The following is a 23,761-nucleotide window of genomic DNA, read 5'->3' on the forward strand; positions in this document are numbered from 1 at the left end:
AGAACGTGCTTCTCGTGTCTCAAAGCAGTAAATCCAGGTCCAGATCCATCAAACGGCAGGTGAGCCTCTTGACTCTGAAGCGAGGATCACTGCAGGACCACAGTGCAGGTTAAGCTAGCTCCTTCCCGAGGCAGGCGCCCCCCACTCCCGCCCCAGCCCACCTGGTTCTTCTCCTCGCTGGGTAAAGCTAGCAGCCTCTGTGCTCAGGGCAGAGGTTTGCTGCATCCCCTGCCTGTCTGAGACATGCAGGCAGTGCGGATGCAGTCACAGCAGCTGCTCCTGGCTCACACGCGTTACCCCTCACTGCTCACAGGGCATAACGTCCTGACGCCGGCTACTTCTAAACAGGAGACCACAGATCCGCCTCAACCTCAGCCACTGCTGCCACGTACTTCCTACATCCACGACAGCCAACACACTCAATGATCATCCCCCCTTCTCATCTCAACAAATCCCTCAAGCTCTTCTTTTTAACTCCCCCCCTCCTCGCTCTCGTCTCTCTCTGCTTTCTCTCTCTCGCTCTCGATCTCATAGCCCCGTTCCCATACTGTGTGATCGCACTGCAGGGCTGCCGTATGCTGCCTGATGAAGTGGGGTGCTGCTCCACGTAACCACCTCTCCCTCACTCTCCCACTATATCAATTCCCCTCCCTCTGCCTCTCTCTCCCTCTCTGGCTTGCAGCCTCCCTCTCTCTGTCTCGCTCCTTGCCTCTCGCTCTCAAACACAGACAGATGCAAACCCACTGTCTCTTTCCTCATCATCTGCCTCTGTACCCCTTACCCCTTCTATCATGCCCACCTTTCTCTGTCATACTAGTGCACATATACTCGCTCCTCGCTGTCTGTCTGCCTCTCTCCAACCTTACCGCCCCCATCCCCCTGCACTGATTAGAATTGCACAGAGGCACTCTGGTCTTGGCAGTGCAGAAAGGACACCACCATCAGAGACAAGGAACAAATGCTGAGAGCCCAAAATCAGAGTCCTTTTTCTGCAAAGAATGACTAGAATGTGAAGGGATGACGGAGACCCAATCCTGTTCTGCAGGAGGAACACCAATTTTTTAGGCTAACACGGGATATTGAAACAAAGAGCCTCCTCAAGTTGCTGCTTGTTAGCAGATGGCTTTAATTCATTTACATCTTACTTTGATGATAGGACAAGGGGGGGCAGCATTGATTCAAGTCAGCAGAAGTCTCTAATGCACTCAAACGGGAGAAGAGAAATACGAAGAGAAACGAGAAGAAAAGAGAAGAGAGGAGACACACTTAAAGTCCATCTCCATCTCACCCAGTCATACTGCATGACAGAAAAGAGGCAAATTCCATTATGTGCTCCCAGATGCTCATGTCACATCTACAATTTTAGAGCACAACAGAGGCTACTTACAGGAAAAAGCCCAGATAAATAAGTGAGATGATAGAAAACTCAGGTACATTTTGGGTAAAAAGACTCGTGCACAGTGCCATTTGACTTTGAAAGAATTGCCACGGTCTACACAGGGAGTGGTATACTTTAGCACCCACCTATGTAGGGCTACTCACTGCGTCCATCACTGGTGTTATTTGGGTAAAGCTGCAAGCAGAGCATCATTATACAGGCTTTCAAGCTGCTCGCAATCACCTGGCGGCTAGTCAGACAGTCGGTAAGGCAGTCAGGGCAAGGCAAAGCGTTGCCAACAGAGGGAGGCAAAGTGAAGGGCTATTGATTGAACCTCCTCCGTAATTGGCCGCCCGCAACCCTGTTGCTCCGGTGTTAATGATCAGGTAAAAGACCAGGTCAGGTCCCCGTGACCCGTCAGTCATCCAACAAGGACCAGCGCTCATCATTCACTATCAGGAAGAAGAGCTGCTGTAATATTTGCCCCGACTGAGGAGAAGAATGATGGAAAGAGGAGTGAGAGAGAAAGGAAGAGGGAGAGAAGGGGCCCGGAGACAGATAAGAGACAGAAAAAGACCAATAGAAGAGGAAGCGATGAAACATATGGGCCAGATAAGATTTACCATCTTATCTCTAGGAAGTAAGAAGGATTGTAGTGGACTAATTATGATTCGCTACGGGATCCCACAACTCCTCCTCCTCCTTCTTTACTCTTTCCTTCTGAGCCTCATACCAAAGTCAGCTCTTACACCACAATATCCAGACAAAGACTGTTAAAAATACCAGCCACCCCATCCAATTACTTCCATTCATTTGGGACAGCAACACCTCCCACGGTAGTAGGACCTAATTACTGACTGACAGAGTATCCAATTCCCCTCCGTGGGGGGGAACTGGGTCACTGTCTTATCCCCTGTTAAACAGGCCAAGCTGTCAAATCTATCCAAGTGGGTTTCTGTACAGTTTGAGCACTGCTAGGTCTAGACTCGGCTCCAAGAGCGCCCAGAAAGACCTATTTACAGAGGAAGAGGTAGAGGTTGTGCCTAGATAAAGCCTTGCCTCTTTGTCAGAGCAGGAGAAAAGCACTAGCTCCTTGTCAACACACCCAAGCACTGGAGAAAATGAGCCGCAAAGCTGAATTAATTCAGGGAAACTGAAGGCGGACTCTTTTCCTTTGAACGTCAGTGTGTGCCTGTACACAAACCGAGCCGATGCCTCCCGTGTGCTGTTAGCTGAGCTCTCTCTCCACTCCCTCTCTCTTTTTAAGCTCATTTACTCAGTGCTCTCTTAGCACACAACTGAGGCACTCGTGATGGGCACACAACAGGAAAAAATCTCATCCTTGAGCATGCGAAATAGCACAAAACTGAAGGGCTGTTTTTTTGTAGCCGCAAAAATCTGATGTTCAGAAGCCTGCTTCCTGACGATGAATGGGTTTGTCCTTGGCGCCTGATATGAAAGGGACAGTAAACGAGGAAAAGTAGTTGGATGGAATGAAAACGGGGACAGAGGATAAGGTTCTCTCAGGTCCGTCACATAGAAAGTTAAAGGCTGGATGAAGAGCAACAATTTCGTTTTGCATCTTTGTGTAATCCCTCTCTCCTTCTCTCTACTGCTGATGACTCCAAAGGTTACCTGTTTGTTTCCTTTCAGTACACAGTGGAGAGGGAAATACGGACTCTCTGCTGACACATACGTACACAAAAACAGCAAAAGCATCCTTGCAACCTCCGCGACTACTTGTGCACAAACTCCGATTAAAATCAGAGCAGCAACTGCATGACTCAGCGGAATCTGGGACACTTTCAGTATGCCGTTCCACAAACAGGGTCTAAATATAGCACACACCTATACGTGAATGAAAAAAACATATTTCCTCTTATGTAATGTGAATTAACCTCAGGTCTTAATTGTTAGGATAGCAATTAATCTAAGAATGCTCGGGTGTGTTGGAAGTCAGGTTGCAAATAACATCCTACATAAACACTACCATGGAAACTAGCTTTGCTTCAGGATTGCTTTGCTAATATTTATTGTCTTTGGGCCTAAAATATTATTAACCAATATAAAGAATTGTGTTTTGGTTAAAGCAGCCTGGAAGGAACTGATATAGATGATAAATACTAAGATGATGATGGTGAAAATGGTTACAGTAAAGATAACTGCTGCTTTTATTTAATTTTTTATTCTCTTATTATTTAATGAATTTACTTTATTCCTCTTTTTAAATGTATTTTAATATTTTGACAGCTGTTTAAATGATCTGCTCTTTTATTTTTTATTTTGTAGGGCACTCTGAGCTGCATTTTGTTTTTCCAAAAGCTGTTCTATAAATTAAATTTACTTTTTACCAGCCTTTTTACCTTTTTGAGCGTGGCTGGTATTGTTTTCATTGTGTGGACAAATTTTGTCACCGTGATAGCATCACAACAGTTCAAGATGCAGTCACGAAACTTTACAGGTGCGTATTTGAGATCAAACTGAAGGCCGTGTTCCAAGAGAGGGGGTTGGTATAGGAAAGCGGCAAATGTCACACACCCTGATGAGTCCTGTGCAGACCCAAAGAGGCTGTTACACAATCCTGTATGATGAAACCTCCTTATGGCAGAGTATCTAATGGAGGTAGGGTTACACGGTATCAGCTCAGGAGTGTTATCTAAACAAACTGAGCTGATGCCAGCTGGCTTCTCCCTCTGCACTGCCTGAAGGACTCCTGATGAAGCGTACTATCAGTTCAAGCCCTATTGAGATATATAGTAACTCCGGAAAAAAAAAAGAAAAGAAAATATGACAGTGAGGGAATTTTATAATTAGTTTTCCCACAGAGAGAGAACCTTGTGTGTAACAAATAATAACAACGATGTGCCGAACAAAAGTCAGCATGAATCTCTGTGACTTATAAGGACAACAGAGCTACCCTCCATCTTTTCTGAAGATGTGCTTGAATTCTGAATAGCAGCTCTCATAAAAGCTGCTGCTGCTCATAAATGTAATCATTTACAGGGTGTAAAAAGTTCGGTCGCTGCTAATGTTACACATAATTTCCGTCCAATAAACGCTATTGGACTATCATCAATGCAGCCCCAAGGAAATTCAGAGCTTTATAAATGGTTAATGAATAAGACTCACTTAATTCCCCAAACCTAATTTTCATTTTGCATTAACCAACCAACACATTACATATGAGAGTCATATCTCTGAGGAGGCAAAAAGAAAAAAATCAGTTCATACTGCACAAATTCAAGTCTATCATCATGGAAATAGAATAGACAGTGAAGCATTACCTGAGCTTGGTGTGGGCTGTTTGTTTTTGGACGTTTCAATGCCTGCTCCAATCAAGTTCATGATCTTCTCAATCTGTTAAAGAGAATAAGTATGAAACAGGGGGAAATCACATTGGACTTAACTGAAATAAATCACCTTGCATTCGACTGAAATATCAACAACTACTAGTGAATAACAGTTCAATACGGAACAAAAGAAAAACGGATCCAGACGTGGAAATTCTTTCAGTATGTTTTAACATCTTCCCTCAGTGAAAACCAATCTTTAAACTCTGTCTAACCTTCCTCCATCCCATCATGGCCAAACCAGTTATAAAACATGAACGATGAAATAATGGCACTGGGTGAGGGGTTAGGACAGAGAGCTGCTGCTGGGAGTGTTGGGAAGGAGGCGGGCTGCCTTGCAATGATGGATTACAAGCAACAGTCCAACGTGGACAGCAATTCAATGACGAACCCACCACTCAGCGAAAACACAGCAAGGTGATAAGATGAATTACAATCTAGAAGCTTTTGAAACTCCAAATTATTGAGGCCTATACGAAGTCCTGTAGCCAAGTCCAGGCTCCACAAACTGACCCGCAGGAGATTCAGCTCTGTTGCTGACTGTTTCTTAGTGAGTATTTGATTGCCCTCTGAGACCTGTATTATTTAAGCTCCACAGAATAAAGCAACAGCTTACTGCAAGGTTAAGTGAGCACAATGCTGCATGCAGGAGATTACAGAGCAACTCAGAGAAGAATTGTCTAGGGGCTTAGAGCCAAAAATGTTTATTTAAGTAGTCTCTGACTTTCCAGGAGAGCCAAAATACATTTCCAGGTTGTTTGTTTGCTTTTGTTTGTTTTGCTAAATAACTGAATAGCAACAACGCGCTTTTGGTGCCAGGTGCGGCGTGTGGTGTGAAGTGCAGATACAGAAAATGTAAGTGGGACAAGTTATGAACATTTTTAACTTTAAATTTTTTTGTTAATAGTAATGCACTGATCTGACACACTGGATTGGTATCTGCCCCAATCATAGGGTTAGTGTTAGCATTTTATCAAATCTGAATCCAGTATCAAATCCACTTGTCAGATCCTAATCCTTTCGAATCCCTCACCGAATCTCATTAAGTTTTCATCATTTGCAACTTAAGTTATAAATAACTACAAGTCAACACTTCAGTTTAGATCTGTGATCGCCAGTTGCTGGGCAAGACGCCAGAAGCAACTAGTTATTAGTCACAGCTACAAACTTAATAAACATTATCAACGTTCACAACCTGTAGCTACAACCTGAAAATGAGAAGTTATGAAATGTCAATTGTTGATGGTATTGGTTGTACTGATACACTGAAAAAAACGGCTGTAACATGCTGATTTTTACATTTGATTTTTTACAAAACTACCTGATCCGAATAACACTCCTTTAACCTCAGAACTATGAGGTTAATGGGCTCGAAACAATGCTTTGATATGCATCGAGAGTTGACCTGGGACTGTCCTGTATTCAAGATGCTGTGATCAGCTGATCATTTCTCAAGAAAAGAGTCTCCACTCCGCTCACTGGCAATCGTAGTGTGATGTTAAAGAGTGATGTGTCTTTTCACTCACAAACACCCTTTGGCACTATATTAGTCAGCAGCTTGGAGAGAACACGTTGACCAACAGACTTAAATTTCAGTTTTGTTGTTACAGAATATACATTAATTAGCTACAGCTGACATAATCTACCGCCGGTAACATTGGTCATTTTAGCCTGAGAACGCAACAGTCAGCGCAGGCTAAAACTGAGAAGTCCGCTAATGTTACCAGCATGTTTTCTAAAGTGGCCTTTGAAAATAAAAAACAACAAGGAGAGATAAAAGGTTCAGTAAGAGATTTGTTAGCATCGGAACTTAACAAATTGGGGCATTTTGCAGACCAGGAACCAGATCCAAAGTGGAACTGGACATTGAAACGTAATGCTACCCAATAATGCCCCTACTGAGTGGATTGGGTAACGCCCATAGCATGACCATGATTAAAGGTGTGCTCCAGCGATTTAGTATTGCACTTCCACAAAGTTTAGGGACGTACAAAAGTTGTGTTAAAAAACAATGTGCAAAATTGAAGCAGCACAGTCGAATGTATCCTAACTTTTAGTCCCTAGTATGTATCAAGTTCCAAAAACACCAGGTCTTACATTTCCAAGATGGATAGTGTCTTTCGTTAGACTTCCTGCCTAGTAAATACCCATATCTTTTAAACTCTGCATCTCCTCTTTCTTTGTCAGTGTCAAAAGCCTGAAAAGAGAATAAGACGGAACCATTTACAGCAGGTGTCAGATGAGTTGTTATGCTAATCTGTCTTGTCTCTATTCCCTCTTATTAAACATTCAAATAGAACGATTGTATTTCACTGATCTCATTCAGCTCCATGGGAATAGACATTTAATTCTGAAGCACCCAATGTCATATTTCTTCAATAGAAATATACACAGTAGTATATTTATGAGTCACATTATTCCAACTCAGGGAAATAGTCTGGGACTTATCATATCTACGGCATATTTGAATAATAATCAGGCTCATCGCTGGTTAAATGTAAGCAATTTGTCTACAGGGCACCACACTACTTGCTGACACTTCATGCTTCAAGGACAACAGGCCCTCACGCACAAAACAAATTTACCATTCACCCCATCATAAAGAGAACAAACTATACATATTAAGGGCATTCAATAGTCTCTGGCTATTGTAGAAGAGTGTAACTCCATGTACATGTTTTGACAACTTTAAACAAGGGTGGGGTCACCCACAATTTTATGTGCGAACTCTTGCAAATCAGGCTGGGAACTAAATTTAGAATCACTAGAGTGGTCTATTCACAATCAGCAATGAAAATTTTGTGAGCTTGAAAAGCTGAATCTGCTTTCACTGGTGACACCAGAGACACAGCCAGGCTTATTTGATGTAATATTTAGTGTTTGAAAAAGCCCTATGCACTTCGCTAGTGGCATCAACACTGTAGAAAAGCCTTGATTCATTTGGAAGTCAGGCACGTGGGACGCATGGCATATGCCTCCAGCGATACAGACCTCACATTACTCTTTGAATTAACCCAGTTACATTCTATATCTCACACACACACAGACACATAGAGACACATAGAGACACACACACACACACACACACACACACACACACACACACACCAGGACTGCATTAGATCTAAGCTTAAGTGCGACCTTATTAAAACCAGTCACCTAAATGCTGCTGCTAAGGAAACCAGCATCATCATAGTTAAAGTGCCGAAATATTTCATGACATCATGCATATACAGCCTCATTCACTGCACAGAACTATCTAGATGTTTGTCAATCAGTTAGGGTAGAAATATATTTTATACGAGACCTTCTCCAGGTTACAGTCTGCTTTTGAACCTCCATTCCACCTTTATAAAATGTAAAGCTTATTTTTAACTCCAAAAAGAACAACGTATGCATTTTCACAAAAGTGCAAACCTTTCGACCTTCCTACCGCGATCCATGCCCTCAACTGAAATGCAACTGATACAGTACTGAATTATAAATTTGAGGAATTCAGTACACAGCAGATAATCCTCAAAAAATTAAAAATTCTAAGTGAATTCTTAATACCAGAAAAGATCCCGTCACTCTTTTTAACAACAGAAAAACCGTTATACAATACACTAAACTATCGACACAGAATTATGGAGATATCCTGTATGCTAGTGGGGCTGCCACTGCCCTTTTAGCCCTGGTCATTTACACAATGCTATTAGATCTATTACTCAAGACAAGTTATAAGAAAGGCCCGGATAGTCATCACTAACATCTAGAAGTCATCAGCATGTCTGGTTTTTTTTTTCATTTAAAAAGCCATGCTAAAGTAGTTACCAAGATATTTCACATCCTTACTTGAACTTTTTTGGACATGATTTTGTAATTCAAAAGAGAAAGTTGGTATCAGATTAATGTATATTTAAACCATGACAACCATCAATTTAACATGCTTCTCGTGAAATAGAGCTGCCATGTGAATTGATCTGTTTTTTTTTTTTTCAAACTACTAAATTCACTTCAGCCTTAAACAGTAGAAACAGGGTTCAGTGAGGATCATGTTGTAGATGAATTTTAACACCAAAAGAAATATTAATCTAATACATGGTACGCTACTGTGCAGCACCAATGCCCAGTTGCCAGTTTATGAGGCGCACCTAGCCAAAACAAATGCACACTGTAACAACCTGCAATAATCCTACCTTTATGATTATTACAGGTTCATCCCGCGATTAGGATTATTGCAGGTCAAAATGTTCGGTTTTTCTGAAAGTCTTAGAGCATTGTGGATTCAACTTTATGGTCATTTTGGAGGCTTTGGTTTGAGGTGCTGTTAACTTGTATAGCTCTATCCTAAGGCGTGTTTCTAATATCTAGTCTACCCTTGTTGATATGAACATGTCATTGCATTTTTGCTACTATATATAAGCATGCGCTGACGTAGCCAACTGGGTAAACAAAAATAATAACTTCATTTAATTTCACAATATGTTCATGAAACTGAGTTAGGAATCAAGGTGGAAGGAAAAGGTCCAGTTACCCTGACCTGATAGTCAGCTCTCATTGGGAAGTAATTTGACACAAAGTGCACTTTCCAGTGAATGTCTGGGAGCAGGAAGGAAATAATCAAGTAAGAAGATCTATTCATGCAGAAATGTAATTGATAGTGCAGTTATGAAGCACATGGGACTCTGAGTGGCCTGTATCATTAAATCAGTGGTGCTCAACTCTGAGTGATGGCCCTCCATCCTCAAGAGATTTACATGTTAATGTAGGTTGATCTGCTCTTCAGTCCCTGCACACATTGCAAAAATTATCCATTTTATGTCACCTTTTCAAGCTCAAGTCTTGCAGTGAAAAAATGAAAAGGTGAAATCATTTTGCTTGTTTCCAATGCAAATAATTTTTGTGATTGACTGATGTCATTGGTACCAGTCTTATTCTGCATTGGCTCTAGATATCATCACGTGTTCTTCTCGAACTCAAAACAGGTGAAAATACATTGAAAATTAGTTTTGTTTTTTTTTATTTGGAGAATTATAACCTCTTAAATCTAAATTACTGACTGACGGACAAGTTAACAATGACATTTCTTGGGGTGAGCTCTTCACATAATAGTGCAGGGGTAGAAAGTGTCCCAGCATCTCTGTGTTCTCTGTTTTCTCTAGAAGCCTGATAACATCTCTTCTGAAGATGGGTCCTAATGTTATTTAAGAGGTCATTGGCGGTCAGATGATTTCACCCTAGGGTACATAAACCCTTACCTTTTAATATAGTTCGTCAGGTAGCTTTGAGCCCCAGAAGAATTTGAAAGCAGCCCTGACCCAAAACAGGTATTGGGTTCACACTTTGTAGTCCAACTTGATGGACTACAAAGTTGGGTTCAACTTAAATTGCTAATAATTTTGATTAGACCCAAAAGGGACCCAAGAGAGATTAGATGAGCAACATGGGCTGCATCTTTTTTTCAGATAATCAAAGTACCACAGACTGCTGACTTGAATCAATGTGGCTTTAACATGTCAGAGACTGTGCTTGTTACTTTCAAGAGAGCCCCATACCGGCCGGGATTTTGCCAGTTTTTCCCTGAGTCAGTCAGCCTTAGTGAGCTCCTCTCCACCTACACTCATTATGTGTATCGGTGCCCCTGCAAAGTATACAGAATATATACATATGTGGCACTGTTCCAAGAGAGAATAATTTAAATCCTGAAATACTAAAGTAAAGCAGTAAATGGAATATTTTAATGTAATTAGAATTAACTGGAAATTCTCCCAGCTGGAGGTAGATAAGGTAACAGAGGCAAAAAAATAGAGGCTTAAGACAAATTGTTGGCACAACTTTGCAAACAATGAACGTCTTTTTATGGACTTGGGCCCATATGGGTACAACTGTTATAGGCTCAAGTCGCAGTTGGAATCGCTCCATTTTTGGTCTGGGGATTTTTGATTTTTTTTTTTTTTTTTTAATGTATCATTCCATATTGGGTTTCAGTAAGATAGTTATGGGTCCTTTTAGGAAAACCTGTATTATTTATTAGAGTCTGGCTGATAAATTTGCCTGGGAGATATTCTGGTTGATATTAGCTTACGCACATATTTTCAGCATCGGTGCATATGACGCCTGAGAGGTAACAAAATGTGTAGTATGGAAATGCTGAAGATATGTCTGGGGTAATTTAGTCATTTAGTCATCTGCAATTTCTTGCTTCCCTTTAAAGTCATTAAAATTTGACACGAATGTGACCACAACATGCTAGCTAATAAGATAGAGACAATGTATAATCTTATACAGTGTGCTTTAGAGATACAGAGTACAGTGTTGTCCACTGAGTCAATGTCTCCTGTGTATAAATGATGGCTGTGAGCCCAAAACAGATAATGGAAATGATGGCTGGATATAATAAACTGACCAAAAAAGGCCGCCTGCTTCACTGGCACTGGTCTGGAAACAGGATTACGGCCTCAGTCTCACTGTCAATAACGACAGATGGGCCAGCAGCTCCACACTATACAAGACCCAGATCACATAATGCCATCCAGCAGCGCTCATGATTTGGAGTGTTTTTCATTATTTTGACAGCTTCAAAGCCGTTCAGCATAAATAAAGCCACTGGGAATGGTAATAGTAAAGACATGATGGCCGGCACGGTGTACTGCAAATGTGGCGTCTGTTTACCTCTTCATGAGTAAATGTAAGGTTCTAGCACTGCCACCTCCGCGGTATGATATACTGTTACCTTGTTTGTTTAGGTTTTTCCATGTAGTTTTACTGAACCCAGCTTTTCAGGCAGTGTGCTGGAATTGGGAGTTAATCACAGATAATGTCAGATTATCGTAATTGTAATTCCTCTGCGTATTTTTTCACCTGTACAAAAAGAGACTTCAGCTCCATATGTGACAGATGGATAGGAGCAGAATTATAACATTTTAAAAGCTTTTAGTCAACTCAATTTGACAAACTCATTGCATGAAGAACTGAAACATTAGTTAATTAATCGATTAGTTGATTGAAAAAACAAAAAAAAAATCAGCAACTATTTTGATAATTGATTAACTATCTCAGTAATTTTTGAGCAAAAATAGTGAAACAAATATTCTCTGATTCCAGCCTCTAAAATGAGAGGGATTCCTGCTTTTCTTTGTCATATATCATTGTAAACTAAATATCTTTGGGTTTTTGCCGAACAAAACAAGACATTTGAAGACATCACATTCGGCTCTGCGAGTTGTGATGGGCACTTTTTGACAATTTTTTGATGTTTCATAGACTAAACGATGAATCAAATAAATAATCAGCAGATTAATCGATACTGAAAATAATCTTTAGTTGCAGGCCTAACTGCACGTGTATCTATATATGGTTACATGCAGGTAATGTACGTGTAAATCGGTTAGACCAGCCATCCATTTTTTGGAAAAGGTAATGTATGATGTATTTACCTTACCTAAAAATTCTATAACATGCAATTGATTTTCATAGGTACAGTAGTTGTGTTCTAGGAGAATATATCGCTGCACACAGAATATTCATATTGAACGCATCTACCAAACTAAAGCATGAACAAGGACAACAACACTGACTTGTTAAACAAAGCATGAATAGCACTTGGTATATTCCGTAGTAATGCCACCACAACTCCTGAGTTTGGGTATCACTACCAAAATAATACAAAGCCCCTTTTTTCTATTTGACCAAATAAGCCAAACTTCTCAAATTCATCAGATTTTAATCTGGTTTTAATGCAAAAAACAAAACAAACAAAAAAACAGCTTTCAGTTCTTGATTGTTTACTCTGATATGGACGCATTTCAGTCACTACTCAAGTGACTTCATCGAGGTTTGATACCTAGCCTTAGACATTACCGCAGGACACCAGCATTTCAAGGCCAATATTTTATATAAGTATTCACCACCCTGCTCTTGACGCTTCTAGTTTTTGTTTTGTAATAAACATTCCAAAAAAGGTTACAAAAGGCTGAATTTAATCGCTCTTTTGCAATTAAGTTTCCATATTAATGTTACTGGTTGGCATTATGTTTACTGCAAAATTTGATTTCCAGATGCAAAATAGTCACAACTGCTAGTTATTAGTAAAAGAATGGTCTGACTTTTCAGAAAAGCAATTGCTATTGGACCAGCTACGTTTGTCATGAATTAACTAAAGTTAACAAAAAACTGTTAACTAAATGGCATAATACAATCATTTAAAAGTTATGAAACTAGAAAAGCACCATAGCTGTATCTTAAAATTTAAATCCGTCATATTGCTATTCTCAAACTGGCGAACCTGCATTTTTAGCACACAACAGGTTTTTAACAGGTCTAGCCCTTGCATGAGTGGAATAACATGTTACACTGAGAAATATGTTATGGGCAATGTGACAGGTGAAACATGACTGTGCCTCCCTCCACCCAGCCCCCACCAACAACTTCACTGCTACTCTCATATTCACGTACCACATCTGTCTAACCAGATCTTGGGATGTGTTCACTCTGCCGTAGCTATCTATATGAATTATAAACCAGCTTACACGTACTTCGAAAATAGTCCATTTTTATCAACTGGAATTATGAACATGAAAACGTTTTGTATGTTCATTCTTTTTCATTTACACTGGCGCCAATTCAAATTCACAGACACTGAAAACTAGTTTAGGTTTATAAATCATTTTAGGAGCTATAGTATATCTGTTTTCACACTGTCAGTTTAAAAATTATTATATTACAAAAGGTTTATAACGCATACACATTTTAAAACAATTGATATAGACATAAGCTACCATATAATAATATGGGTATTTTCATTGGGGGTCCCAATCCACCTATGTTATGTAAAACCAAGTGAAGAAGCATATTCACACACACAGTATGCACTGTTCAAGTGTGCATATGTAATGACCTCAGGAATCCAGCTGGGAAATTTATAGTACACACACAAATGAAGCCACTCAAGCATCTGTAACATGTGGTTCTGTTAACCTTTAGAGTATTAAACAGATATAGTGAGGACGTCAATCAGCTTAATCATATATGCCATTCCTATTAATACTAACATGTGTAACGGTCACTGAAATGCAAGATTCTTATATTATAAGGTTATTTGTGGTATTAGTCTTAAAGGAACAGGAAGAATCCATCTTAAAATACATGAACACACAAAAAAGTAGTGAACGCAGCGTGGATGTACCTTGCATTCATGTGTCCATTTTGCTGTTTAGTAGTGTTTCCTATTTCTGTAGATAACTGGCGAAACGTCAACAGGAGGATGATGAATTGTTCCATGGCAGCTAAAATGCAGTTTAACGGGAGAAAGTCTGGTATTGGCAATAGCCTTTTAAAAATTGAAGACAAACCTGAAGATGGCTCAATTTATCAGATATGTGCTATGGTGACATGAAATAGTAGCTAATCTTTTGTGGTGGTGTACATTGTTAATGTCCACAAGATGTAGTTAGGCACTTTTAAGGCCTTCCTCATTAAAACTGCCAAATTATTCACTCTTAAGCATTTGGGCCAGCTGTATAGTGTAGCTTTTACTGAACACACCATGTTGCGCTGATGCTCTGTTCAATTCATCAAAATTAAACCTCTCATATTCAAACTAGTAAAATACCAAGTATATTGTACAGCTATGGTAGAAAGTACCTGACAAAGATAAAGATACTGTTGGACAGTAGGATACCATTTAGAAGCTGCAATGATTAGGCGATTTGTCAATCAAAATAAAATTAATCACCAAATATTTTGATGGTGATTAATCATTCAAGTCGTCTTCCAAGCAAAAATGCCAAAAAAAAAAGTTACGTCCAGCTTCTCAAACATGAAAATTTGCGTCACCTGATACTGCAGGATATTGTAATAGGCATGTATGACTGTTATAGACCAAACAAATAGTCGAGAAAATAATCAACAGATTTATCAATAATGAAAATAACTGTTAAATGTAGCCCTAATATCAATTCCTCTACCAAAAGTGGCCTCCATTGTCCATAATTCAGGACATCTATTGTGCTGTTTGACATGGCATAGTGTTTGCATGGCTAATTTTTATTATTAATGAGCTCATAATGAGCCCTGTTCTGCATTATTCCTATTCTCGTTTTTTCTCACACTGTGAATTTATCTTTTTATTTTGAAGTTTTACTACATCCAGTGGCTTAATTTTGTGGGGCTAAAAACGATTAGCCAAAATTAAATGCTTTACAGTGAACAATGATAATAGTTTTTGGGCATTTTAATGACCAAGTGCGGAATGGCTAACCACTTTGTCGTGGACATTAGCTAATGATGTTCTCCACCCCCCAAAAAGACTAGCTACTATTTCATTTTACCACACACATATTTGACCCAAACTAAAACATGATATTTGACCCACCCAGCCATTCTGACCGGTTCATCAAGAGAAACCTTTGCTTGCTTGAAGTTTGGCTAAGGCAACTAAGCTAACGTTAACCGAACTTATAACTACACTGAAGTTAATGTTACAATGGTGGCTAAATCATAAAATACTTTAATTGGGGACAAAAATGTGAAAAACTACACATTAAACTCGAAAACTGACTTTTATCGGTTAAACTTTACTGCAGCTGTAACGTTACAAAAAGCGTTGAAGTGAATGACGGTTACAACGTTGTCGTCAGTGGAGTTGAGCTAAGCTTGGACGGTTAATGTAGGTGGCTACCGGGCTGCTGTTATCACGATTAACGGTGTGGGTGAACTAAACTGAACAGTGCGACTCAGTCACAGCTGATGGCGCAGTACGGCCAGTAAAAGCATCACAGTTCAAACCCAGGTGGTGACAAAGGTTTAACTATGTTCTTTGGCTTCCAGCTAGGTGAGCTTGATTGTTTGGTCAGCTCTCCTTGGCTCCACTCCAATGCCAATTTGGATTTCCCCGACTCCAACTGGCAAAGATGGCGAAAGTTTATTTTATTTTATTCGATTTGGTATCGTCATAGTTGTTGTTGTTGTTGTTATTTTATTGGTTTGTTTTATGTGCGCAGACCACATATTAGTAGTTTAAGACGTCATCTCCTTTTTCAAAGTTTTTGTTCCCTAATTTTTTCATTCATTTATTTATTTTTCTGCTTATTTATGTCACATAACCCTGAATTTCTTCCAAATATGCCAATGAAACAAACTTGGACAATTTTCCAAAAATAACCACGTTAAAACCAAGAGAGAGAATACAAGCTGTTTTGATCCAGTGACCCAGCGGTATTATATAAATTACACCGACGCTAGGTCACAGCAACCCATTGATGGGTTACTGGGCAAATATAACCAAGTATTGCATTGGTGCTATATCAACACCACACTGAGTAAATTTTTAACCTAGTGATTCTTGGACTGATTACTTCAAGTTATCTTGACTCAGTGCAAGATATTATTCTGCGAACTAATAAGCAATTTGACAATTTGATAATACGACTACATTAAAGAGCAATGCAGAAGGAGCATCCATTTAGAAACCCCGGTCAGATATCAAAAGAGTGATTTACTAATCCAACAAAAGCTGACAGGACAAGTAGAGGACATCATAATACACCCTCATAAATCAGGATCATCAAACAGGCAGCAGCACTCACAATGTAGCCACCTACAGGGCTGAGACTGAATGTGGTATATGTCTTTGAGGTTTTTCAACTGAGTATTTTCCTTTATCGAAGTTTTATTTAATGGATTGAATGGCTTAACATATAGGCCACCTGACCATGTTTTCTCTGTGTTAAGTAGCTCAGAAAGAAAGCTGTGTCAGAAAAGAAATTCAACAAAAACCGTCTCATCACATTGGCTGATTCTTCTCTTTGTTCAAGTAAAATTCTGAATAGAAAACCAAGTGCTTTCACTACAACAGGACCCAAAAAATGGTCAGCAGTTACATAAGCTGCCAGAGATAATATAATTTAAAATATATACTAAAGGGTTTAAAGGTTATGCTTCAACTTATAACTTCCTTTTTCTAATAATAACATCTGAATGCCAAGGTGTGTATTCAATGTGTTGACTTTCTGTGTGTGCGCATGCACTGACATAAGCGTGTGCTTATGTATCTGACTTAAAGCCCAGCCTTCCCCTGAGCCTCATGTGTCGCTTCAATGTTGAGGTTGACGGTTGATCCCTTCGTGAGATATACACACAAGCCAGAGTTGGTTTTTGCCCCCGCCCATACGCACACCCATATCCCCTACCCAAACAAATCCCTTGAAATCTGGAAGAGAAACAGACACTAGGGAGCAGCTGCAAAACAGGATGCCCTTGAGAACAGGACACTCCACCCAACATGGCCTGAATAAACATTTCTGTCAGAGGGCATTGGGATGGAGCAGAGAGCAGGCACAGTACAGGGAGAAATGACAAAGAGAGGGGTACGCAAATCCAAATAAAAGTGAAAGATGTCTGAGTATTATGAAGCGACGCCAAACTGCCCTTGCTGTAAAGATGAAAAAGGCACATGATCACAACATACAGGATCAGCCATGCCCTATTCATGTGACCATAACTTAGACATGACCCTGGTGAAGACCATGGCTGGAATCAAACTCCTAGGGGCTTGTGGGGCAAAAATGTGTTGTTGTGCCCCTTACTGACCCCTATTATACTTGGCGGTTTCATTATTTCCCCAGGCACCCAGACACCAACCTAAAGCTGAAATGATTGATTGATTAATTGATTAGTTGGTGGACACAAATACTTGCCAACATTTTTGATAATTGATTCAAGTCATTTTTAAGCAAAAATGCCAAAACATCATCGGTACTAGCTTCTCAAATTTGAATAAATGCTGGTTTCCCAGTTTTCCATGATGGTAAACTCAACAATGTTGCATTTTTGACTGTTGGTCCGACAACAATATGTTTGCATGGGCATTTTTCACAATTTTCTAACATTTTATACAATGAACAATCAATTGATTAGTAAAGGAAATAATTGTCAGATGTATTGATAATGAAAAGAATTGTTGATTGCAGCCTCACAATACTTCTGTGATGTAATAATACTGTCTTGCCTGAGGTTTTCTGAAGGTTAATTATTTGGCACACAAAAAGAAATTAAAGCAAATTAATGAAACAAACTTTACAACTAGCAAGCTCAATATAAACTAAAACAGTTGAACTACCAGATTTTGACCAGGACCACAGGATTGTGGACCCATCATAGTTGACATTCTATTTCAGTGGAAAAATTCTCATATATTTATACATATTTATGATTCAAGTTGTAAAGTTGTAAAAATGATATGGAGTGAACCTGGGACTTTTGGGACCTCTGCAGGTCTAGGGCCACTGGGCAGTTACGTGGTTGCTAATCCAGCCTTGGTGAAGACATTAACATGAGTCCTAGATATTTACAAGTTCAAGACTCAGTCAAGTCTCAGTTCAAACGGGTTTGAAACTAAATCAAGATTGTGACCAAAAAAAGACAAAACAATCTCCCATTCAATCCACCACTTGCATCTTTTGGACGCATTTGAGACCAGCAGTGCCATTTCCAGGATTTTAGAAATACTGACATCATGGGCATAACAGAGGAGGTGGTCTGAGACACCTACCTGTCAGCCACCTACAATGCAGCTCTAAATTCACTCCCCAAACAGCTGAACACCCATCCACACAAGGACTCATGTGACCTCAATGACTCAAATGATGGCAGCGTGGGTCAATGACTCACTTGTCACCCTAACGACCCTCAAGGTGTTAGCACCCATCCACACCTTGACCCATGTGATCCTAGCGACTCACATGATGACCGGGAGGATCAACGACTCACAAGTGCTGCTGATCTCACCAGAGGATATAATCTTGGAACTCCGCACTACTCAGGTAGGACTGAAGAAGCCTTTCGGATGATAGGCAAAACATCTTCCAGTTGTCCAGTTGCCTTCGCATAGCACTTACAGAAAGTCATGAGTCCAGATTCCCCTAGCAGAACCGGGCTCCTTCAAGAGAATGGCCACCAACCAACATGTATATCCAATATTTGTATAGAACGCAAAGTCCTCTTCATGTCATTAAACCCCACAACTTCCCAGATTCCTACAAGCACAGTATTTCCAAGGACATGACCTCAGTGTCCTCAATGGTAGCTATGGCCCTGGAACCAAAAAGACTGTATTAAAAGAGACTGGTGGCCTAGATTAGGGACAAGTCCAATGTAGATAAACAAGAAACCCTCCTTAACTGAAGTTGATTTACAGTATGTATTCCACAAGAAGCAAATCAACATCAAGAGAATTTTCCCTGCTAATTAAACCAGTTGCTAGCCATGCTATCAGTCGGGTATGACAAAATGTTGCTCTATGCCAAAAGTTAACCTAATAGTCTGAATAAGATTTTATAATTTTTTACAATTGTGAAAGGGATTAAGCACTCACCCGAAAGTGTCTAGTGCTCCAGAGTGCTGTGGACATTTTTAAAAAATGCATAAATTTGCCTCAGAGCTTTACACTATAATAATTTGTTAACAGTCTTCAGCCATTGTCCCAACAGGTTGTACTATTTAAGTGTGTTTGGAAGTTTTGGTAAGAAATTATTATTCATTTCAAGGTCTTTGCAGTGCTTCAGGGTGTGCTGCACCAATGCTCCAAAGTTCTCGAAAATCACAAATTAAGATTTTGGGGTTTATGGAGGATGGGGGGTGAGGGATTGCTCACAGTGGGCTGAAAGTACATGGCGCAAGACGCAGCAAAGGAGCCAGAGGAGTGCAGGAGGAGACAGTGGAAGCGTGGGTCGGCCCCTGAGACATGTACTGAGTGGATGTGGAATGACAGCACAAGTCCAATTAGTCTTGGATGCCAGGACTGCTACAGGGAGGTCGGTGCAAGTGATCAAGCCATTCATGCATTCAAGCACTCGCCCGCAGGCATTCTCCGCCGACAGCCTGGGCAAAGTTACTCTATCACTGCTTCTGCTGGACTCCTGGTCGCTCTCATACTGCTACCTCTGCTCTCCCCCTCTTCCTTCCTTCCTTCCTTCCTTCCTTCATCTCTCCTGAAATGTGCTGCCTCGCCTGTTCCCATTTCGTTCTTTTTTCACACTAATCCTCAATTGCTTCTCTTATCGGCCCTTCTTTTTTGTCACACATTCACACGCGCTCAACACACTCTCTCTTACGGATATTAACAAACTCTGCTTGAAAGCCTGTCCATGCCTTAATGCCGAAAGTGCCACTCCCTCTGTCTTCTACACCCTCCCACTTGTTTCCCATCCCCAGAGCAGGAGTATTACCTCATCCCACTCAGAGGCAAAGGAAGGCATGCGCTCCATGGATGGCTGCCCAGTGCTGCAGTTAGACACCGACCCACAGCGGCCAGCCAGACCTCCATCCTCTTCTCCGAGTGGTGACGCCAACAAGTCAGAGTCCGACTTGGACAAGCTTCGAATCAGCGCCAGGTCTTTAGGTCTGACTTTGACCGCCACAGCTGATGCAGACTCAGTTGAAACTTCACTCAAGTCTTCGATGTCAGCCTTCGAATTCTGGATCACCTTGCCAGGTCTGGTATCCGGCGTGCACTGTGCCATTGTTTTGGACCTGCCAAGCGCAGCTCAGGGTCCTCAGTTCCCTGTAGTACTCTCACTTGTATAGTCAGTCCAGAGATTAGTTCAGGGTCTTTGTGGAGCTTTAAAACTTCTGGTGGTGGAAAGCCAGTCAACGGTAGTGCTGAAAGAAACAGAGCTGTGAAATATAAGTACTGTAGACTGAGGGAATCGGCCGGCATTCCAATTGACTCAAACTCATGCAAAGTGCTCTTCTTTGGAGGAAAGGGAAGCATATAAGTGGGAGACTTGTGCACAGGAACAATCATCAAGGTCCACCCACTGGTTGTATCCTGTTGCCCTCCCTTTAGTGACTGGCTGCCTCAAAGAGTCCCCCTCCTTTATCCCCTCAGCTGTGGCCTTTCTGATTCTCCTACAGTTACTTTTCTCATTAGGTAATGTATCTCATGTGGTCATGCAATTCCTGAAAGAGAATATTCCAATTGGTGTCTGAATTAAGAAACCAGGGTTAGATGAAGCAAGAAGCACGTTTACACATATCCATGAGCAACTACGTAAGACACACCACTGTGTATACCACTCAGTAACTCACAGATACATTAAATCTGTAGTACTTTAAGATATAGCCTGATGCCTGATGTCTGACTCAATCAGCTGAAATAAATCTGACAAAAAATCTCTCAGTAAGAAATCAAATACGTCCTCATCACTGCATCCTCTTACCTCCTGACTTATTTAGCCCTGGTTCTTTCTCTGCTCCGTGTATTTGTGTCCATCCTGTTCTGAGGTTGTTTTCAGACTCTCCAGGAGGACCGGCTCTGTCCCATAGTGATGATCAGAGGACGGGAGGATCCCAAAGCCTGGCCTTATTCAGACTGACAGCTGGGGTAATCAGGTTACTGACGCACTGGGTGGCTGCTCCATTTTAAAGGAGGGAAAGGCAGGATTCCTCCTTTGCTGACTGTGTGTGTATCAGAGAGTGTGTTTGTGCGGGAGACTGAGGTTACTGAGTTGAGCTTACTTTTGTTATTGTAGGGCAGATATGAGGAAATGGTATTTCAGACCTTTGTTGAACCAGCATGGATGCCATATAAACTGCCACCCACATGTATTTGTCTTTCTACATACAGTATCTACTGTATACTATATATCTGTCTTTTAGTCTAGAACACTTCACAGCCCAACTCGGTCAATTACCTGAAGTGTAGCAGAAAATTTAGGATGCTCCTCCCGATGCTTCTCCTATTTTTCCTCTGAAAATTCTGTCTGACCAGGAAATTCATCTCTAATAGTTTTTAATGCACATATTCCACAGTCACAAATCCAGTTTAGGCTAAAGAGATGACACTTCGCAGTGGCAAAACACTGATTTTGATACTAAAATCATTAGATTACATTTATTTTCTCTACTTTTGCGATATATTTGAAGGAAAACATCATAATTATATGATTTACCAAACTATAAAGGCCCTAAAGTGTTTTTATTGTGTTCTTGGACTTGGTTGTATAAGGGAAATATGAACTCTTGGGAGCTACAGAGGTTTAAAAAAATAAAGATGGGAAATGTGGATGATGCGGGAGGATTGAAGAAAAGATCTCACACACTCTATTCTATTCATGACTCTTCACAAAGGGATCTGATGCTGACAAAAGGGTCTCTTGTGAGGAATCGTTAGTATTCACAGGCAACCGTAGCCATGCACAGGGCGCCTCTGTGCCCTGTGCGCTCCATCAGCCAAGTTCCTTGCATGCTCACCCCTTCCCTATGGGCAGTGCTGGTATGTGCATGACAGAAAAGATAACATCCTTTGCTCGCCAAGGAGGGTTCACACAGTCACCCACTGCTCAGCTGGCAATAACAAAAGCCACATCTAATGAAGCACGTAGAATTGCACATCTAATGATCTCTATGGCTGTGATGAGGATGAAACAGTTTAAGTTATCCACATCTTCTGTGCCATTTTAAACAATAGAGGCTCTGGAGTTCAACATGTTTCAAGATAATGATGTCTTCATGGCATATTAGAGCGACAAAAATAAAACATGCATCCCCTCCTTCAGCTGGCTGGCTGCTGAGCCTCGGGCTAAAGACAGTGGTGACTCATGAACACTCTTCTCTAACAAAGACATGCACACTGTGCAAGTCACAGAGAGGCAGCGCGTACAGTAAACACACACACACACACTGGAGCTTAATGTTTTCATGAGCACAGTGTGTGTAGTCTGTGTGTGTAGTTTGTGTGCTCCTAAATTGTTTGTGCTCCCTGGCACACGGATGGCTTTTCAGGATTCTTGTGCGTGTTTGTGACATTCTTTCCACCTGCTGTATGTGTGCCCGGGTCCACAATTGACATTTTTAATAACACTGCGCAACTTCTAAAACCACTTTTCTCACCGTTCCAGCCTATAAATCATTATCCTTCTCTGCAATTTGGTGCCCTGCTGTTCCCACCTGATCAGCCGGCCTTACGCAGACTTAGAATGAGGCCACTGGGTAAAGATCTAATAAAGTTAATCAACCTGGGAAGCTATTACCTTTAGATACCCTGGATTCAAACAAATCTCCAAATCAGCTTCTCTTGAACACCATAAAATGTACAATGTACAATTCCCTGTATCCTCGGGAATCTACAGACCCAAATGACAGTCATATGGTTCATTCTCTGAAATCCCATTGCACTGTGTTTGGCTTATTCTCCTTAGAGAGTCTGACAGGACGTTAACCCGAGAGTCACGGACAAGAATACTCTGATGCTAACCTTTGAGGTCATCTGCTCCCCAAGGCAACAAGGATGCCATTCATCCAAGATATCATTTCCAGAGCCCCGAAGTGTGGGAAATCAAACTGTTCATCACTGGACAAGCAGAAAAATCCAATAAATAATAATGTACAAGATCAGATTATGCCCAGAAGACTATAAACAAAGAGGTCAATCACAGGCCAAAAGCATATACCATATAAATATTTTGAAACAACCCAAAAAAATTCAATATACAGGCAGTGAAAGTGGTGTTATTTGCGTTATTTTTGAGCTGTTGAGCACAGGTGTCTCACTTTGTAATGACACTCTTCGAACATAACTTTATTGTAAAAGTTACTTCAAAGTTGAGGGATATAATAAATCACTTCAATAGAGGCAACAGCAGAACTACCTGCTGATAACTCAGAATGGCTAAAGACCTGACTCCTGTGAAAGCTTTCCAACAGCCACAGACAGAGCTGACCTCTCTGCATGGAAATGGGAGGGCAAGTGTGCATGGCTGAGTGAAGACGTAGCACCGGATATCCATCAGCATTAGAGAGTGGGAGCGAGTAATAGACACTGGAGGGTAGTTATACAATCTTTTCTCAGCGCCTAACTGGGTTTAGTTGGTCTTCTCACTGGGTTATTCAGTGAATTTCCCCAAATACCCTCTTATCAATAACATCTGCAACATCTGAAGATTATGGGAAAATTTAGATAAAGTTCCCCTAAAGTGAAAGAATCTGGCAGTTCTCTAGTGGTGGAGAGTGGTTTACTGGCATTTTTGGCCACACTGGCGGCCTTTCTCTGGGG

At 40.8% G+C, this 23,761-nt stretch overlaps 1 protein-coding gene across 3 annotated transcripts in view; it reads right to left on the bottom strand.

Annotated features, from left to right (window-relative positions):
- Positions 1-21,014, bottom strand: part of anks1ab (ankyrin repeat and sterile alpha motif domain containing 1Ab) — a 44,278-nt gene extending 23,264 nt beyond the window's left edge. For 2 of the 3 annotated variants that reach the window (XM_040116205.1, XM_040116203.1), the window contains exons 1-2: positions 19,935-20,435; positions 4,663-4,735 (exon numbers count right to left, since the gene is read on the bottom strand). In XM_040116205.1, the coding sequence (XP_039972139.1) occupies positions 4,663-4,735; positions 19,935-20,228 (367 nt within the window). In that variant the 5' untranslated portion in view covers positions 20,229-20,435. Of the gene's footprint in view, positions 1-4,662; positions 4,736-19,934; positions 20,436-20,927 lie in introns of those variants that run through there. The other variant, XM_040116204.1, reaches the window with a different exon arrangement.
- Positions 21,015-23,761: the final 2,747 nt, after the last annotated feature.

This window comes from Xiphias gladius, chromosome 21, assembly GCF_016859285.1.
Source record: "Xiphias gladius isolate SHS-SW01 ecotype Sanya breed wild chromosome 21, ASM1685928v1, whole genome shotgun sequence".
NCBI classification, from domain to species: Eukaryota; Metazoa; Chordata; class Actinopteri; order Istiophoriformes; family Xiphiidae; genus Xiphias; species Xiphias gladius.